Below are 15,387 nucleotides of genomic sequence, written 5' to 3'. Positions count from 1 at the left end.
AATTCTGCTGCACACCTGGTCTGCAGAGGTGTTTGGGAACCATGCGGCTCATGGCTGCTTTCCCCTGGGCCTCAGAGGGGCTGCTCAGCCTCTGCTTGACTTTACGTGGGATCTTAGCTCCCCTACCAGGTTTCTAGAGAATGTGTATTGCTTTTGCACAGTCGCAAAGTCCGCAAATCGTTAAGTTGGACCATCGCAAGTCGGGGACCGTCTATACAGAGTACGTCACACAGCAGAAGTGACATGGTGCATGGCGCGTGATCCAAGGTGTAAGTGACATGGGACGCAGCACGTGGGCTGTGCACCAGGGTACACAGGCAGGACGAGGTATGAGGAACACAGGGTCTGGTATGGGATACAGAGAACACGGTGTATGTGACAATGGGCGTGCTTCAAAGTATATGACGCAAGGACATGGTCCCCAGGGTGTAGGGTTTGATGTACGGCAATGGGGCACAGAGGGTCCTTTTTTCATGTCAGTGCCTGGGGCCCCAGCATGTGGCAGCAGGAGCCAATTTTCTCCTCTCACAAAGGCCTGTCTGGTTTGTCTCCTCCTCCTCTCTGCCTCTTTGGATGCCAAAGAGTGGGAGTGTCCCAGAGGAGTGGGGCCCAGAGTACCCCCCTACCAGCTCAGACAGGGGTCAAGGCTTGGGGCCAAGTTCATGGCTCAGGAAGAGCCTGCCAGGCCCCCAAGTCCCCTCTGTCAGAGGCAGCTGTGAGCCCCTGTTGGCTGGGCCGGAGCCGGGTAATTTTCCTCTAAGCCGTCCTCCCTCCTGCTCCCCTCCCTGGCTGCCACTGCCGGCTGTGAGCGCGTCTTAGTTCCGGGGCTTAAGGGAGAGAGAGCCCCTACTGCTGCTGGGGCAGAGGAGCCGATCCCTACCAGCTGCTGTCAGCGTGGGGGAAACGGAGGTGCAGGTGCAGGGAGGAGGCAGTGGCTCCCGCGCTAACGTTTCCCAAGCCCTCCTGGCACCTGACGCTCACTCCCTTACCTTGTCTCATCTGCACAAGGCCTCCAATAGCCTGATGAGGAGACTGAAGCTCAGGGAGGCAAAGAGCTTGCCCGAGGTCATGCAGTCCGAGGCACCGCTGAGGCTAGACCCCCGCTCTCCGGGAGGCAGGAGATTGAGGACGTATAGAGGCAAGAGGTGTCGCAGAGGGTGTCGGGGGTAAGGTGGAGGGGGGGTGTCAGTGGGTGATGAGCCTGCAAGAGCGTGTAGGTCCCAGATCCCAAAGGGCCTTAAAAGCCAAGCTTAGGAGTCCTGACTTCTTTCAGTTCGCGCTGGGGTCCGTGGAAGGGTCTTGAGCAGGGAATGATGCGATCCCTGTGGATAATGGGAGAGTCGAAGGCACTGAGGAAGCTGGTGCAGTGGTTCCAGAGAAAAGATGGGAACCCTGAACCAGGACAGTGTCTGGGATGCGGGAGAGGGAAGTGAGTGTAAATGGGGAGTATGTGGGGTTGAGCGTCTCTGCTCTGGCCTCAGCCCTTGTGTATGGCCTGGTGGGATGATTCTGGAGTGTCCCAGAGGGTTCTGGAAGCCCTCAGAGGGCTTGATGATGCGGGTCATTGGGCAGGTGCCTGGATGGAGGTGAGGCTGGGAGCACACCTGGGGAAAGGAGACGGCAACCGTTCCGGAGCCCTATCATGTGCCAGGCACTGTGCTTTGTGGACTGGATCTCATTTATTTCTTCCAGCTGGTTACGATTATTCACTGAGCTGGGAAAGGAACAAAAGGGTTCCAGTACTATACCTCTGTTTATGTTTAAGAGGGGAAAGTACGTTTTAAAAAGCCTTATTAAAATTAAAGGGATTAGTAAGGATAAAAAATATCTTTGAATCTCTGGTAGTTCTATTGTAGTTAAAAGTTTGAGATAAATTGCAGAGAATTTCTAATCATGCTATAGCATTTGGAGTTTTTCCATAACTGATTTTTACTAGCGTCAAGTTCTGGCAGGCCTGTGAGATAGTCTGGCTTTTCTATACCCAGGGACACAGGTTCAGAGAGGTTGAGTCACTTGCAGGGTCACCTAGGTAGTAAGAGACAGGGCTGGGATCGGGCAGTGACTCCAGAGCCCCTGTTCCTTGTGGTGGGAGCAGACCAGAGGAGAGGGGAGGGAATCATAAAGAGATTTGTGGATGGGGTGGGAGACAAGGTGGGCTCTTGAAGTGCTGGCTTGAGGCCCCCTCCTGAGATGCCTTCCTATCCTTGGCATCAGCCATCCCTCCAGGTCTCTGGGCCTTGGCTGGGACCTTCCAGTCCTACCCTGCTTTGGATGCAAGGATGCAGAGATAGAAGTCAAGGGTGGGTATGGGGGCCAGTGGGCTGTTCGTTTCCAGGGCCTGGACACATGCCGGGGGGTTGTCTTTGGGTGTTGCAGTTATTGAGCACTTGCTGTGTGCTAATAAGCACAGTGCTGGGAGCTCCTTCAATCCTCCTCCCAGATGACCCCCAGGGTAGGACTCATCACCACATTTTATAGAGGAGGAAATTGAAACACTGCAGAAGGGCCATTGGCCCAAGTCCCCGCCTGAGGTAGGGATTTGGGTTCTGTCCAAACTCAGCCTGGACATTATCTTGTCTTCCCTTGGATGGAAGGTTGTGCACCCCTCACCCTACTGGTCATTCTTGGTATCCCGAGCTCACCTAAGCTCTGCCCCTGCTTCTGGATTCTGGACTCTCTCCTCTGTCCCGAACCTGCCCACTTTGTGTTTCTTGGAAGTTCTGCCTGCAGGGTACAAACTGACACCCAGAAGATGGGCTCCCGCTGACAGGAGGTCTTGGCTGTCACTGGCTGTGCAAGGCTTGGGGACAGAGAAAGGCTTCATTCGGGGCCTGCAGCAAGAGGAATATGTCACCATCTTCTGAGGTCCTGTCATTATTGCTCCCATCATGGTGATTATAGGCCTAGGGAGCTGGGTCCTGCTGAAGGATGAACTTGATTCCCAGACAGACAGGGGGGGACCTTGACCAGATGCTCAAACACTGTTTGCCTTTTGCTGTTTCTTTCAGAATCCTAAAGTCCCAGGGCCTGAAGTGTCCTTAGAAATGGGCTGGTTTGCTCATCATCTGAGTCCCCTTGGCTGGGTCACCACTGGGCCACTCATTATCTCTCCGGAAGAGGGGGAAGGAAACCCGCATTTTTGAACATCTGTCTTATGCCAGGCATGGTCCTAGGATCTTCCACATTTATGGTCTCATTCAGTGCTCTCCACTCACCTTTGAGAAAAACATTTTAACCCTGATTTTATACATAAGGAACTTGAGTGTCGAGAGAGAGAGGGAGAGAGAGAGAGAGAGAGAGAGAGAGAGACAGAGAGAGAGAGACGCTTCCTAGCACCCAGCAAACAACCACCACAGCTTCCTCTATATGTGCATACGCTAGGCCAAGCACCGTGCTAAGCCCCAAACGTATTTTTACCTTACAACATTCTCACAGCAACTCTGGGAAGAAGCTATTCTAATCCCCATTTTACAGATGAGGAAATTGAGGCTCAGAGAGCAGAAGCCACAGAGCTAGAAGTGGTAGGTCGGGATTTATACACAGATTTTCCTGGTGGGAGCTCTTTCCACAGTCCTGCACATTGTTTTCCTCTCTGTTGGAAAGCCTTTCCTCTGTGGAGCGGGGAGCTGCCTCCTGCGGCTTTTGCTGCTTCTGGTTCTGGTTTGGGCCCCGTAGGCCCTGCTGCCCCAGGAGGTTGGCAGGCGGGGACTGTGTTCCCATCTTCTACTGGTCCTGCACCGCGGTGCCTGTCGTTGGGCCTCGTTGTCCTGCTGCTGATTTGTGTTTGTGCCTGGACTCCCCTATCAGTGGGCCGTGGGGTGCCAGAGGGGCTAGGATACAGCTGTTTGCAGCCCCAGCTGCTGGCCTGCCAAGCCTCCCAGGGCCACTGCCTCCCCCAGAGAAGGGGACACCGACTTCAAAGTGGACCCTGGCAGGAAGGGCACTGACTCACACCCATGGCCAGATCTGGCTGCTTCCAGGGCACAGGCTCAGGCAGTGGCGGGGCCAGTCCCTCTCTGAATGTCCTGCCCTGGCTCTCAGCACTAGGCGGAGTTGCCTCCGAAGCTGGGAAAGAGCCAGTGGCTTTGGTCCCTGGGACAGTCAGCCTCTTGGAGTCCCACTGGCCATCTCCCCGACAGCTGTCCACACCCAGGATAGACTGGGCCAGGGCAGAGGTCCAGCTGGCCCTTACAGGGCGCCTTGTCATGTCACGGGCTCAGGCCTTACCTCTGGCCCAGGAATGGAGACCTGGGTTCTAGGTCTGCTCTGCCAGGTACTTGCTATGTGATTCGCAGAAGTTACACTCTTGTTCTTGGTGTCATAGTCTACAAAGAGAGGATGGACTAGTGAGCGTTGCTACAGATAAGTCCTACTCTGTGCAATGCACTCCAGCAGTCTCACTCCTGAGCTCCCAGCTGGCCTGCAACTGGGCACTACTGTCCCTTTTTACAGATGAGTGACCCAACGCTCAGAGAGGCAAAGCGACTTGCTCCAGGTTGCATAGCCCAGACCTGAACTCAGGAATCGCCTGTGAAGTCTGTAACCTTTCTCCAGCACCACCACACTGCTCTCACGTGGCACATGCTGAACAGAGGCCTCTGTGCAAAGAAACCAGTTCAAAAAATGGGCACGGGCTTCCCTGGTGGCGCAGTGGTTAAGAATCCGCCTGCCAATGCAGGGGACACGGGTTCGAGCGCTGGTCCAGGAAGATCCCACATGCTGTGGAGCAACTATGCCCGTTTGCCCCAACTATCGAGCCTGTGCTCCAGAGCCCGCGAGCCACAGCTATTGAGCCTGCACGCCACAACTACTGAAGACTATGTGCCTAGAGCTCGTGCTCTGCAACAAGAGAAGCCACAGCAATGAGAAGCTTGCACACCGCAACAAAGAGTAGCCCCCGCTCGCCACAACTAGAGAAAGCCCGCACACAGCAATGAAGACCCAATGCAGCCAAAAATAAATAAAAATAAAATAAATAACTTACATTTATTAAAAAAAAAAATGGGGCACTAACTTTGGGAAGCTTCTACTGTGTGTGGGGCCCTGGCCCTCCTCACTGCTCTGTGAGCTGGGTATCATTCTCCCCATTTTATAGATAAGGAAACTGAGGCCCTGATCACAGGAGCTGAGTCTCCCAGATTCTAAAATATGTTCTTTCAAGTCCCCAGGGCTCCCCAGACCTCACAGACACCCTGTCCGCTTTCACTGGGTTTCGTAACTGCCTTCTCTGTTTACTGCCTGTTGTCCCATTTAGCAAAACCAGAGGGGCGGGTATTCCCAAGAGGACCCAGAGCCCAGCAGTGAGCCAGAAAGCAAACAAGCTCTGAGAGAGGGCTTTCCATGAGTGGCCGGCTGCCCGGGAATCAAGAACAACAGTGTTCGGGGTGAAGAAAAAAGAACAGGGTGGTGTCTTCCAGGGCCAGCCAAGGCCTTTTGTACATCGAGGCCGGGGGCGGCGGGTGAGGCTGCCTGCTCCCGTCTCTGGTAGCTGCCTTGGGAGGTCCAGGGAGACACAGAGGCTAGCCTAAGGTCACAGAGGAGCAGGGCCGGAGCTGGTGGTGGGGGTCCTGGATCCAACTATAGGGGAGAGATGTGGGCTGATGCTGAAAGCTACCTACTGTGTGTAGCACTAGGCGGGAGCCTGGAACACCCAAGATCAGAGGTCAAGGGGATCTCTGAGGTCCAGAGAAGGGCAGGGACTAGGGCGTACTCACATAGCCAGTGGTGGCAGAGCCGGGCTGCCTCCCAAGTACAGGAGACCGTGACTGACCTGCGTGCCCATGAGTGGCACAGAGTGTAGGTGCCACAGTCCATCTTCCACCCAGTGGCTGCAGCCTGGGGACCTTCCTAGGACAAGCCTCTGTCCTGGGTGCTCACAGGTGCGGGTGCAGGGCTGGAGGGCTGCGACCTCTTCAGCCCGCGAGGCGTGGTAGGGACGGCCGCCCCATGGAGTTCGGGCTGCCAGGCTTGGCTTGGGCTTGACTGAGTCAGCGCCTGCAACCCTTTACCTGTAAAGGGTACTGTTGCTCCCTTCCTGCCCAGGTGGGATGGTGCTGGGAGGCCCTGCTTGATCCCCAGATAGAGCTTGGGCACTGGAGCCAGCCAGACTTGTGTTTGAATCTCAGCAGTGCCTCTTTCTAGCTGAATGACCCCAAGCAACTTACTGAAACTCCCTGAATCTCTGTTTCCTGGTCTATAAAATGGGAACTTTAGGGCTTCCCTGGTGGCGCAGTGGTTGAGAATCCGCCTGCCAATGCAGGGGACACGGGTTTGAGCCCTGGTCTGGGAAGATCCCACATGCCGCGGAGCAACTAGGCCCGTGAGCCACAACTACTGAGCCTGCGCGTCTGGAGCCTGTGCTCCGCAACGAGAGAGGCCGCGACAGTGAGAGGCCCGCGCTCTGCGATGAAGAGTGGCCCCCGCTCGCCGCAACTAGAGAAAGCCCTCCCACAGAAACGAAGACCCAACACAGCCAAAAATGAATAAATAAATAAATAAAATTTTAAAACCTTAAAAAAAAAAAAAAGGGAACTTTAATACCTATTTCCTCTGGTTGCTGTGAGGAGACTCAGTATCAGACACCCCCCACCCATTCCTCCCTCTCTTCTCCCAGAGATGTCTGGATCCAGAGGTGAGGTGGCATGCTGCCATCGGTGACCGCCATGCCCCCTTGTGTAGGTCAGGGGCCCTGCACTGTCTCATTCAGAAGGACCTGTAGAGGCAACGTGGACCAGTGCTCCCATTTTACAGATGGAAACCCTGAGGCTTAGAGACGTGTCGGTTCCGGATATGGTTGTAGAGCCAGTATCTGGGAATGCTGGGCTAGGAATGAGGCTTAGAGTCAGAGCATCAGGGCCTACCCCATCTTTTGGGTGTCTGGACCTTGAGGCCCAGATAGGGACAGTGATTTTCCCAAGGTCACCCAGGAAGTCTGTGGCAGAGGCAAGCCTAGCACTGGGTGGGGACTCTTCCTTTCTACCTAGAAGTTTTTCTTTTGCATTTAAGTCCCCCCACTGGCCCTGAACTCATACATCCTCTTCCAGGCAGGGAGCAGCATAAGACCATGTTGTCCGCATCACAGTCTCCACACATCACTGCCCTGTAGTGAGAGTTTCTAGGCCATGGGCTCGCCGAGGGCAGGAGCCAGGGCCTGTTCACCAGGTCTCCAGCGCTGAGGACCCAGGCTCCAGAGCTATGCAACAGGCAAAGCTGCAGGACCTTTGTGATCATTAACCAGGGGCCAGTGACCCTGGGCTAGTGGTCAGTGATCCCTGGCACTAAGGCCAAGCCACAGCAGCCCTCTGTTAATCACCAACTGAGCAGAAAGGACTGCTCAGCTGGGCCGGATGCCCCCTCAGTTTCATTCGGGGGACAGAGATGACGAGGAAATTTCTTCTTCCTGCTTGTTTGGATTTTCCAAATTGTCTAATGAGCAGGTATCATTGTCTATTTTAAAGGTATTATTTCTAGATCAGTCTTTTTTTTTTTTTTCTCGGCCATGCCACGTGGCATACAGGATCTTAGTTCCCCGACCAGGGATGGAATCCGTGCCCCCTGCAGTGGAAGTGCAGAGTCTTAACCACTGGACTGCCGAGGAAGTCCCCCTAGATCAGTCTTTTATAAAAAAACAAAAACAAAAAAAAACTTCATTGGATAAATACTTGTAAATAGTTTCAATCCCTATAGCATATTAAAAAAAATTGTTCACACAAGTATATTGAGGTATAATTTAGATACCGTAACAATTCACCCATTGTAGGCAGACGGGACTATGATTTTTAGTACATTTTTCAGTTGTGTAATCATCACCATAATCCAGAGTTAGAATGTTTTCATCACCCTAAAATGTTCCCTTGTGCCAGTTGCAGCGATGTGGGTGCTTAACCCCAACCTCTTCATCCCTTTCAAACAAACTGGCTTGACACTTTGGTGTTTACCCTCCTTGATTTTTTTAAGGATGTATACAAAAACAGGCACCCTCATAAAACAGAGGAGAGGAGTCACATTATAGTTATTCTACAATTTGCTTTTTGCACTTGGAGATCTCTCCGTGCTTATTGAGCGCCTACTATGTGCCAGGCATGGTCCGCACTAGCTTATTCTTTTTTTTTTTTTTTTAATTTATTTATTTATTTTTGGCTGTGTTGGGTCTTTGTTTCTGTGCGAGGGCTTTCTCCAGCTGCGGCAAGCGGGGGCCACTCTTCATCGCGGTGCGCAGGCCTCTCACTATCGCGGCCTCTCTTGTTGCGGAGCACAGGCTCCAGACGCGCAGGCTCAGTAATTGTGGCTCACGGGCCTAGTTGCTCCACGGCATGTGGGATCTTCCCAGACCAGGGCTCGAACCCGTGTCCCCTGCATTGGCAGGCAGATTCTCAACCACTGCGCCATCAGGGAAGCCCCTAGCTTATTCTTTTTTCACAGCTGCAGAGTGGTCCATTGTATGGCGGCTCCATAATTTGTTTAACTGGGACATTTGGGTCCTTTCCAGTTTTCTTCAAACAATGCTTCAGTGAACATCCTTGCACGTATATTTCCGCGTTCCTCTGTAAGTGATACTGAAGGAAACGGCACTGTTGTCGCATTACCTGTTTCGAATTTGTGGTCATAAATTGCTCTCTAGAGAGGGGAAACTGGTTTATACTTCCATCAAGAGCATATGAGAACTGTGGGGTTTTTATAATCCTCGAAATGCCTAAGGAGAGGGAAGAGCTCTCTGAATTTAGGCCAGAGCTGATCCACTGCAGGCTCTGCAGGCCCAGGACTAGACATAGAGCTTCAAGAACTCGGGCATCTCTCTGTGGTTCCCCACAGACACTGCGATAAAATTCAGACTCTTCAGTGTGACACACAGGCCCCTGTGACCCCCGCCGCCCTCTCCAGCCTCATCTCTTCTTGCTACTGTGTTTCAGACAGGACCCCTCCTTAGTCACTGCATGTGGCCTGCATTTGCCCTTTGCCCATGCTGTTCCCTCCCCAGAATGCCTCTTCTTCTCAATCTCCCTCCTCCCTGTCCTTCAAGGCCCAGGTCACAAGTCCCTTTGTCCATGAAGCTTTCTTATAATCCCTGCAGTCTGATTTGTCTTCTCCATGTGTGTGTTCATTTAGCCCTTTATCTGACTCACGGTGTACCTTAAATGGGAGGAAGTTGTGTGTGATGGAAGGCAAACTTCAGCCTGATTAGATAGAAACTGGGCTCCAGGAGGAGCTGGGGCGGATGACTAGAGCTCGTGGGGAAGGGGGATGGGAACTCCCATTTACTAATTGTCAGACCAGGCCATTCTCACACAGAGAGACTGGTTTAATTCTCAGCAACCACTTTATACCCATTTACTAGATGAGGAGACTGAGGCAGAGAAGAAGAAAGTAACTTACACACAGTGGAGGTGGGAATCAAACCCAGGTCTCCAGCTTCTCCATTCTCTTCCCTGTCATTGCATTCCCTGTTATTGGGAAAGGAGGAGATCTGGGATGCAAAGGGAACTTGGAAATAGAGAAGCTGGGTCCAGCAGAGTAGTGAGAGGGAGAAGAGAGGGGCTGGCGAAGGTGGGAAGCAGGCCTGGGTGAATCCGAATAGCACTTCTAACCCAGTGACTGACTGTAAGCCTCCAGTGGGAGAGTGAGAGATGGGAAGGGAGCCTGGGAGAAGGGCAAGAGGCTTGAATCCTTGACTTCCCCAGGGAGAGCCAATAGGACCTAAAACTGAAAAAAACAAGAACAAAACCAAAACAAACACCCCCCCCCCAAAAAAAGAAAAAAACCCAAACAACAAGGGCTTGTTATTTAAGACATGAAGGCAAACACTGAAATCAGCTGAAGGAGGAAGATAGAAGTGGTTGGTTGCCCCAAGGTAGAAGTAAGTGGGGTTGAGAGGCCAAAATTTGCATAAATAACGTGACTTTAAGTTTTTATCAAAACAAGCTTTTACAAAATAAAAACTTTTTTAAAAGGAAGGAAAGAAGGGCAGCCTTGAGTAAAATAGAACCTGCAATCCGAGAAGTTGAGAGATCTGCCTGCCCCTCTCTGTCTGGCTTGTTCAAGGGTCCAGTGAAGGTCAGCCCCCTGGACTGTGTCCTCAGCTGGTGACAGCCACATGCTGCCTAAGTGGGTGGTCCACTCAGAGCACCTGGGGTGAAATCTTGGCTTTCGTTTCCTAGTCGTGTGCAAATTGCTTGACCTTTCTGCACTCAGTTTTCCCCTCGTTAAAATGGGGCTGTCGATAGTACCCAGTCTGTAAAGGATGTTAGGATGTGTCAGTTTTCATATGAAGTGGAAAACCTTCAATAAATGTTAGTTCATGATATTTTTTGCTGGAGACGTTAGGGGTGGAGAGGGGAGGGGTCTTTGCATGGATCATACAGGAGGCTAAGATGGGTGAGCTCCCTGCCATTCTTACGTGTGCCCATTTAGTGTGCACTGAGTTAGCGCCTGCTGTATGCCAGGTCCTGTGCTTGGTCTCCACCCCTGAGCTGGGGTGAAGGGGTGGCCACGCCCAGTTGGATCTGTCCCTGTGGGAACCCCGAGGTCTCTAAAATCCAGGCCAGATCCCCGCCCTTCCCAGGCCCGCGGGGGCCCAGCCCTGCCCAACGCCCTGGGGCCCAGCCCTGCCCCACGCCCTCCCTATGGGGCGGTCCCCAGCTTAGGCGGGATGGGCGGGCGGCTACTTAAGGTCTGCGACTGGGGAGGCCCAGGCTGCCGCCCAGGTCTTCTGCCGCTGTCGCTGCCATGGCTCCGCACCGCTCCGCGCTGCTGGGCGCGCTGGTCCTGGCGCTGTGCGCGCTGTCGCCGCTGGCCCGCGCCGCCACCGCGTCGCGGGGGGCGCCCCAAGTACGGGCGCCCCAGGGGCGGGTGACCCAGGCGCGGGTGAGTGCCCGGGGGGCCACGGGGGGCTCCCGGAGTAACTCTCTATTGTAAGTTCTTGCAGATACAGCGCTAGGAAAAGGGGAGTAATTCAGGTCTAGAATGGAAAAACTGTTTTGTTGCTTTGTAAGTATCTCTTGCTGCTTCCGGGGCTCCGGTGGAGGGGGGTGGGAGCCGCAGGGCCCTGGCTGTTTCCCTTCCTAGAGGCTAACCTCACCTTGGCCGGATTTCTTTTTCCCTCGATGCTACCTTCTGATTTCTTACCCATCTCTGCCCCCTGATTTCTCCTCTTCCTTGCCTGATTTCTCCTTCCCTCTGCCTCATTTCTCTCCTTCCCTCTTCTGATTTCTTCTTCCATTTCAGATTTTTCTTTCTCATCTAATTTCTCTCTGCCTCTTCAATATTTTCCCCCTCTTGTATGATCTCACCTCCGCCTGCTTACCATCCTTCCTGTTATTTATTCTCCCCTCTCTGGTACCTCCTCTGCCCTGTCTGGTTTCTCCTCGCTCCTGCTGTTCTTTTGTGTTCTCCATCCCTCTGCCTGAGTTCTCCCATCTGTTTTTTTTGACTTCTTCCACCAGATCCGGCCCGAGGTGACCTGCGCCTGCTGATTTCCACCCTCTGACTCCAAGCTAACCATCCCGCTCTGCTCCATCTCTAGCCCCAGTGCATGTCTGACGGCCTTCCTCCATCCTTGACCACCTCATCTCCAACAGGCTCCTGCAGACCCCGGCTGCGTCCTCTCGCCTTCTCCAAGAAATGGAATTTGCGGGGTGGGGTTTTGGGGGCAGGAGGGAGGAGGCAGACAGCGCAGGAGGCCACTTGGGCTCAGTCATCTAGGCCCTTCTTGGAGGTGTGGACATGGACATGGATGGGGCGTGGGAAATCTTCCCACTTCAAAGAGCAAAAGCAGACAGCCTGTGTGACCTTAGGCTAGTCCCCTTCCCTTCTTGGGGCCTCAATTTTCCTGTCTGCAGGGTGGAGTTGGATAATGAACTCTCTGAGGACCCTTCTAGTTCTAAGGACCACTGAGGATGCTGGAAGGGAACAAGCTGAGCCCCTGGCGACCCCCAGATTTACCATTGCCATCTGAGGGGTCTCCCCACGGTCCTAAAACTCGTGCTCTTAGAGCATGGGCCAAGTCCTGCTCTGTCATTTCCTAGCTGGGGGTCCCCGTCTTCACCACTCTGCGCCTTGGCTGTTGCATCTAATTGGCACTAAGAAAGGAAGAGAGAAGGGAGGGAGAGCCTTCTGTCCCCCCATCACCAGGGAGCTGAGGAGGGGAGACAGATGCCACGGACAGGGTTTGGAGCCTAAACTCTGCCCTGTTTGCTCACTCATCGAGCAGGGGTCATAGAACGGGGTGGGGAGAGTCAGCGGCTCAAGTGAGATGCTCTTGGTGCTGGAAACCACCCTCCCTCGTGCCCCGGGGTGGGGTCTCTCCCCGCCAAGGCCCCTGCCCTCGCTCAGGCTCCTCCCCATCTCTTGCAGCCCAGCAGCATGGTGGTGGAACACCCCGAGTTCCTCAAGGCGGGGAAGGAGCCCGGCCTGCAGATCTGGCGTGTGGAGAAGTTCGACCTGGTTCCCGTGCCCCCCAACCTTTACGGAGACTTCTTCACAGGCGATGCCTATGTCATCCTGAAGACGGTGCAGCTGAGGAATGGGAACCTGCAGTACGACCTCCACTACTGGCTGGGTGAGGCTGGCCCCGCCCGAGCCCCCATCCCAGCCCCTCTGCTGTAAAGCACAGACCTTTGAGGCGTGGTCGCCAGGAAGTGCCCACGGGAATTAAGTGACTATTGACCATCAAGTGTGTGCCAGACCCTTGGTTACATGTTCCCAAGACTCTAGAGCCAGCCTGCCCAAGTTCACACCCCGGCTCTGCCCTTTGGCAAGATATTCAGTGTCTCTGTAAAGTGGACCTGATGATTGCGCTAGACTACCTCATAGGACTGTTGTGAGGGTTAAACAAGCCACTATGGCACACAGACTGGGGGTGACTTGGGGACCCTGGACCCCCTGCACGGCTCCAGCCACACTCCAGTTTGCCCTTCAGAGTCGGAGCCTGGAGTCCTGCCACGGCTCTGCTGTGTGACTCTGTGAGTCCTGCCCCCTCACTGGGCCTTGGTTTTCTGATGCTCCCTGGCCTGACTTCATGCTCAGGAGGGTTGAGAGTGAGTGCAGGGGGAATGCGTCAGAGCTGGGAGGACTCTTAGAGACCTTGGAGTCAGCCTCCCACCCCCCCCATTACACATACAGATAGATTAACCGAAGCTCGTAGGAGGCAGGGGCTTGCCCAGCTTCTGCAGCCAGGCCGGGGCACTGCTGGGGGCTCCAGACTCCTCCTCCATGGGAGGCTGGGGCCACTTTACAGAAGCCCGGCTCATGCTGCTCTGATGTCCCCCAGGCAATGAATGCAGCCAGGATGAGAGCGGGGCGGCCGCCATCTTCACGGTGCAGCTGGATGACTACCTGAACGGTCGGGCTGTGCAGCACCGTGAGGTCCAGGGCTTCGAGTCCGCCACCTTCCTTGGTTACTTCAAGTCCGGCCTCAAGTACAAGGTGGGTGCCGGGCAGCAGGGACAGATGCACCAATGGCAGCACTCACTCAGGTCCATCCATCTTTCAGTCTTGTTTGGTGATGTGGGCAGACCGGTCAGAGCTCAGCCTTTGGAGTTGGTTAGCTCTGGGCCCTTCCTAGCTGTGTGACCTTGGACAAATCACACTCTCTCTCTGAGCCTCTGGTTTCTTATTACATTGAGAGAAGAAAATTCTCCATCACTTCACAGGGTGGTCTTCCTAGCCCCAGCAGTAAGGGGTGGGCCATGGGTGGGAACCTTGCTTTCCCGGGGCTTGAGCCTGTACCCTTTAGTTCTTAGTCCCTGCCAACAGGGCCTAGGTTAGGTATTTGAAACACATTTGATCACATTTCTCTTTCTGCTTGTTAGAATCCCCCTTGAACTTGAACTCTGAAGAGTCTGAGCCCCAGCCCCAAGCCAGGTAGGGCTGAGCAAAACCAAGCTGGAAGCCCCAAGAGGCTGTGCCGTATATGCTGTATGACTTCTGGGAAACCATTTGGCCTCCCTGAGCCTCCCTTTCCTCTTCTGTTACATGAGAACCAGTTGTACCTGCCCTTTGGGCCTGGGGAGAGGATTTGGTGAAGGCAGAGCTGGGAAATGCCTTGCACAGGGCTTGGCACCTTGGAAGGGCTCCTGGAAAGCTGTAGTTTTACAAAGCTGGGGTTCTCTTTGGTCAGGATAAGGAGGGGATCATAAGCTTTGATGGTCTTAATGTCAGAGTTCAAATCTCTTATTTTAAGAGAGGGAGGGGCAACTGAGGCATAGAGAGGTTAAGCAACTGGTCCAGGGTCACACAGCGAGTCAGTCCCAGAGCCAGGACCAGAACCCAGATCTCCTGACTCCCAGCTTTTTCCCACTACACCAACCTGCTTCTCATGAGCAGGGTTCTAGGATAGGTATTAAGCCCCATCTATGCTGCCGATGTGCTGTGTGACCTTAGAGAAGTCATCGTCCATCTCTGGGCCTCCGGGTTGTCTGTGTTAGCAGGGTGGCCACAGTGTCTGCTCAGCTGACACATCAGGGATTAGGTGATGGAAAAGCTCTCATGAGACTGAGATAGCAGAGGGCAGGGTGTGTTGTGAGGGAGCAGGGTTGGATTCCCTGGAGCCTCCCAGCACCCCTGTCAGCCACACCCACGCCCACAGTGCCTCCTGCGGAGCTGTCCAGCTCTCCCTTCTTTCTACAGCCTCTTCTGGGGCCTTGGTACCGACGGGGGGAGGGGTGAGAAGCTTGGGACCCAGTCCCTGGACTTGGAGAAGGACCAGGGCTTTTTGCAGCTCTTGGAGCAGAAAGCGGAAAGGACACTCGATCAGGAGTCAGAGAGACTGGTTCAGGTCCCAAGGCCACCCCTCTCCCTGCTTGTGCCTCCAGGTGGGCGCTCTCACATATTTGTCGTTCATTCAGCAAATAGTTATCAAGCCTCTTGAGCAACAGCGCCTGCTTATTGTTGCTGTCTGGACAGCAGCGACTTAACTTGTGGACAAGTTAAGCAGCTTACAGAGCTGGTAAGTGACAGAGCTGGGATTTAAACCCAGGTGTGAAGGGCCTCGCACAGAACGAGTTCAGAGTGGACATTTGAAGACTCCCTGGTCTCTGATCTTAGCTCAGATGGAGCCTAGGAATCTGCGTGTTTAGCAAGCCTCCTCCACCCTCCGGTGATTTTTCCAAGCTGTTCTTGGACCATACTCTGAGGAATGCTGCAGGGGATGGGTTCCCAGCCCAAGCCTGGATTCGGAACTTCAGTCCTGAGAGGCCCTGGCTTTCGGTGGAAATGTGAGGTCCAAGGCCAGTCCTGCTTTCCATCTTCTGCAAGTCCTCCCGCTGCCCCTGCACTTGGCAGGCCCAGTTCAAGGTTCTCGGCCTGGCGCCCTCATCAATTATAGATTTCCGAGGAGCAGAGCTTGTTACGCAAGACTTGCTTCTGTGAAAGCCTGCTCCTCGGAGCCAGTTC

The 15,387-nt window shown here is 54.0% G+C and overlaps 1 protein-coding gene across 5 annotated transcripts in view; it reads left to right on the top strand.

Moving 5' to 3' along the window:
- The window catches only part of GSN (gelsolin), a 56,463-nt gene that overhangs the window by 18,510 nt on the left and 22,566 nt on the right, over positions 1-15,387 (top strand). For 2 of the 5 annotated variants that reach the window (XM_082470638.1, XM_082470639.1), the window contains exons 2-3: positions 12,349-12,553; positions 13,265-13,419. In XM_082470638.1, coding sequence (XP_082326764.1) covers positions 12,358-12,553; positions 13,265-13,419 — 351 coding nt within the window. In that variant the 5' untranslated portion in view covers positions 12,349-12,357. Of the gene's footprint in view, positions 1-8,426; positions 8,546-10,706; positions 10,861-10,912; positions 10,984-12,348; positions 12,554-13,264; positions 13,420-15,387 lie in introns of those variants that run through there. The other 3 variants (XM_082470640.1, XM_082470641.1, XM_082470642.1) reach the window with 3 other exon arrangements.

This window comes from Balaenoptera physalus (assembly GCF_965194825.1).
Source record: "Balaenoptera physalus genome assembly, chromosome: 7".
Classification (NCBI taxonomy): Eukaryota; Metazoa; Chordata; class Mammalia; order Artiodactyla; family Balaenopteridae; genus Balaenoptera; species Balaenoptera physalus.
The sequence above is the reverse complement of the archived record's forward strand: the minus strand, read 5'-3'. Positions and strand labels throughout refer to the sequence as shown.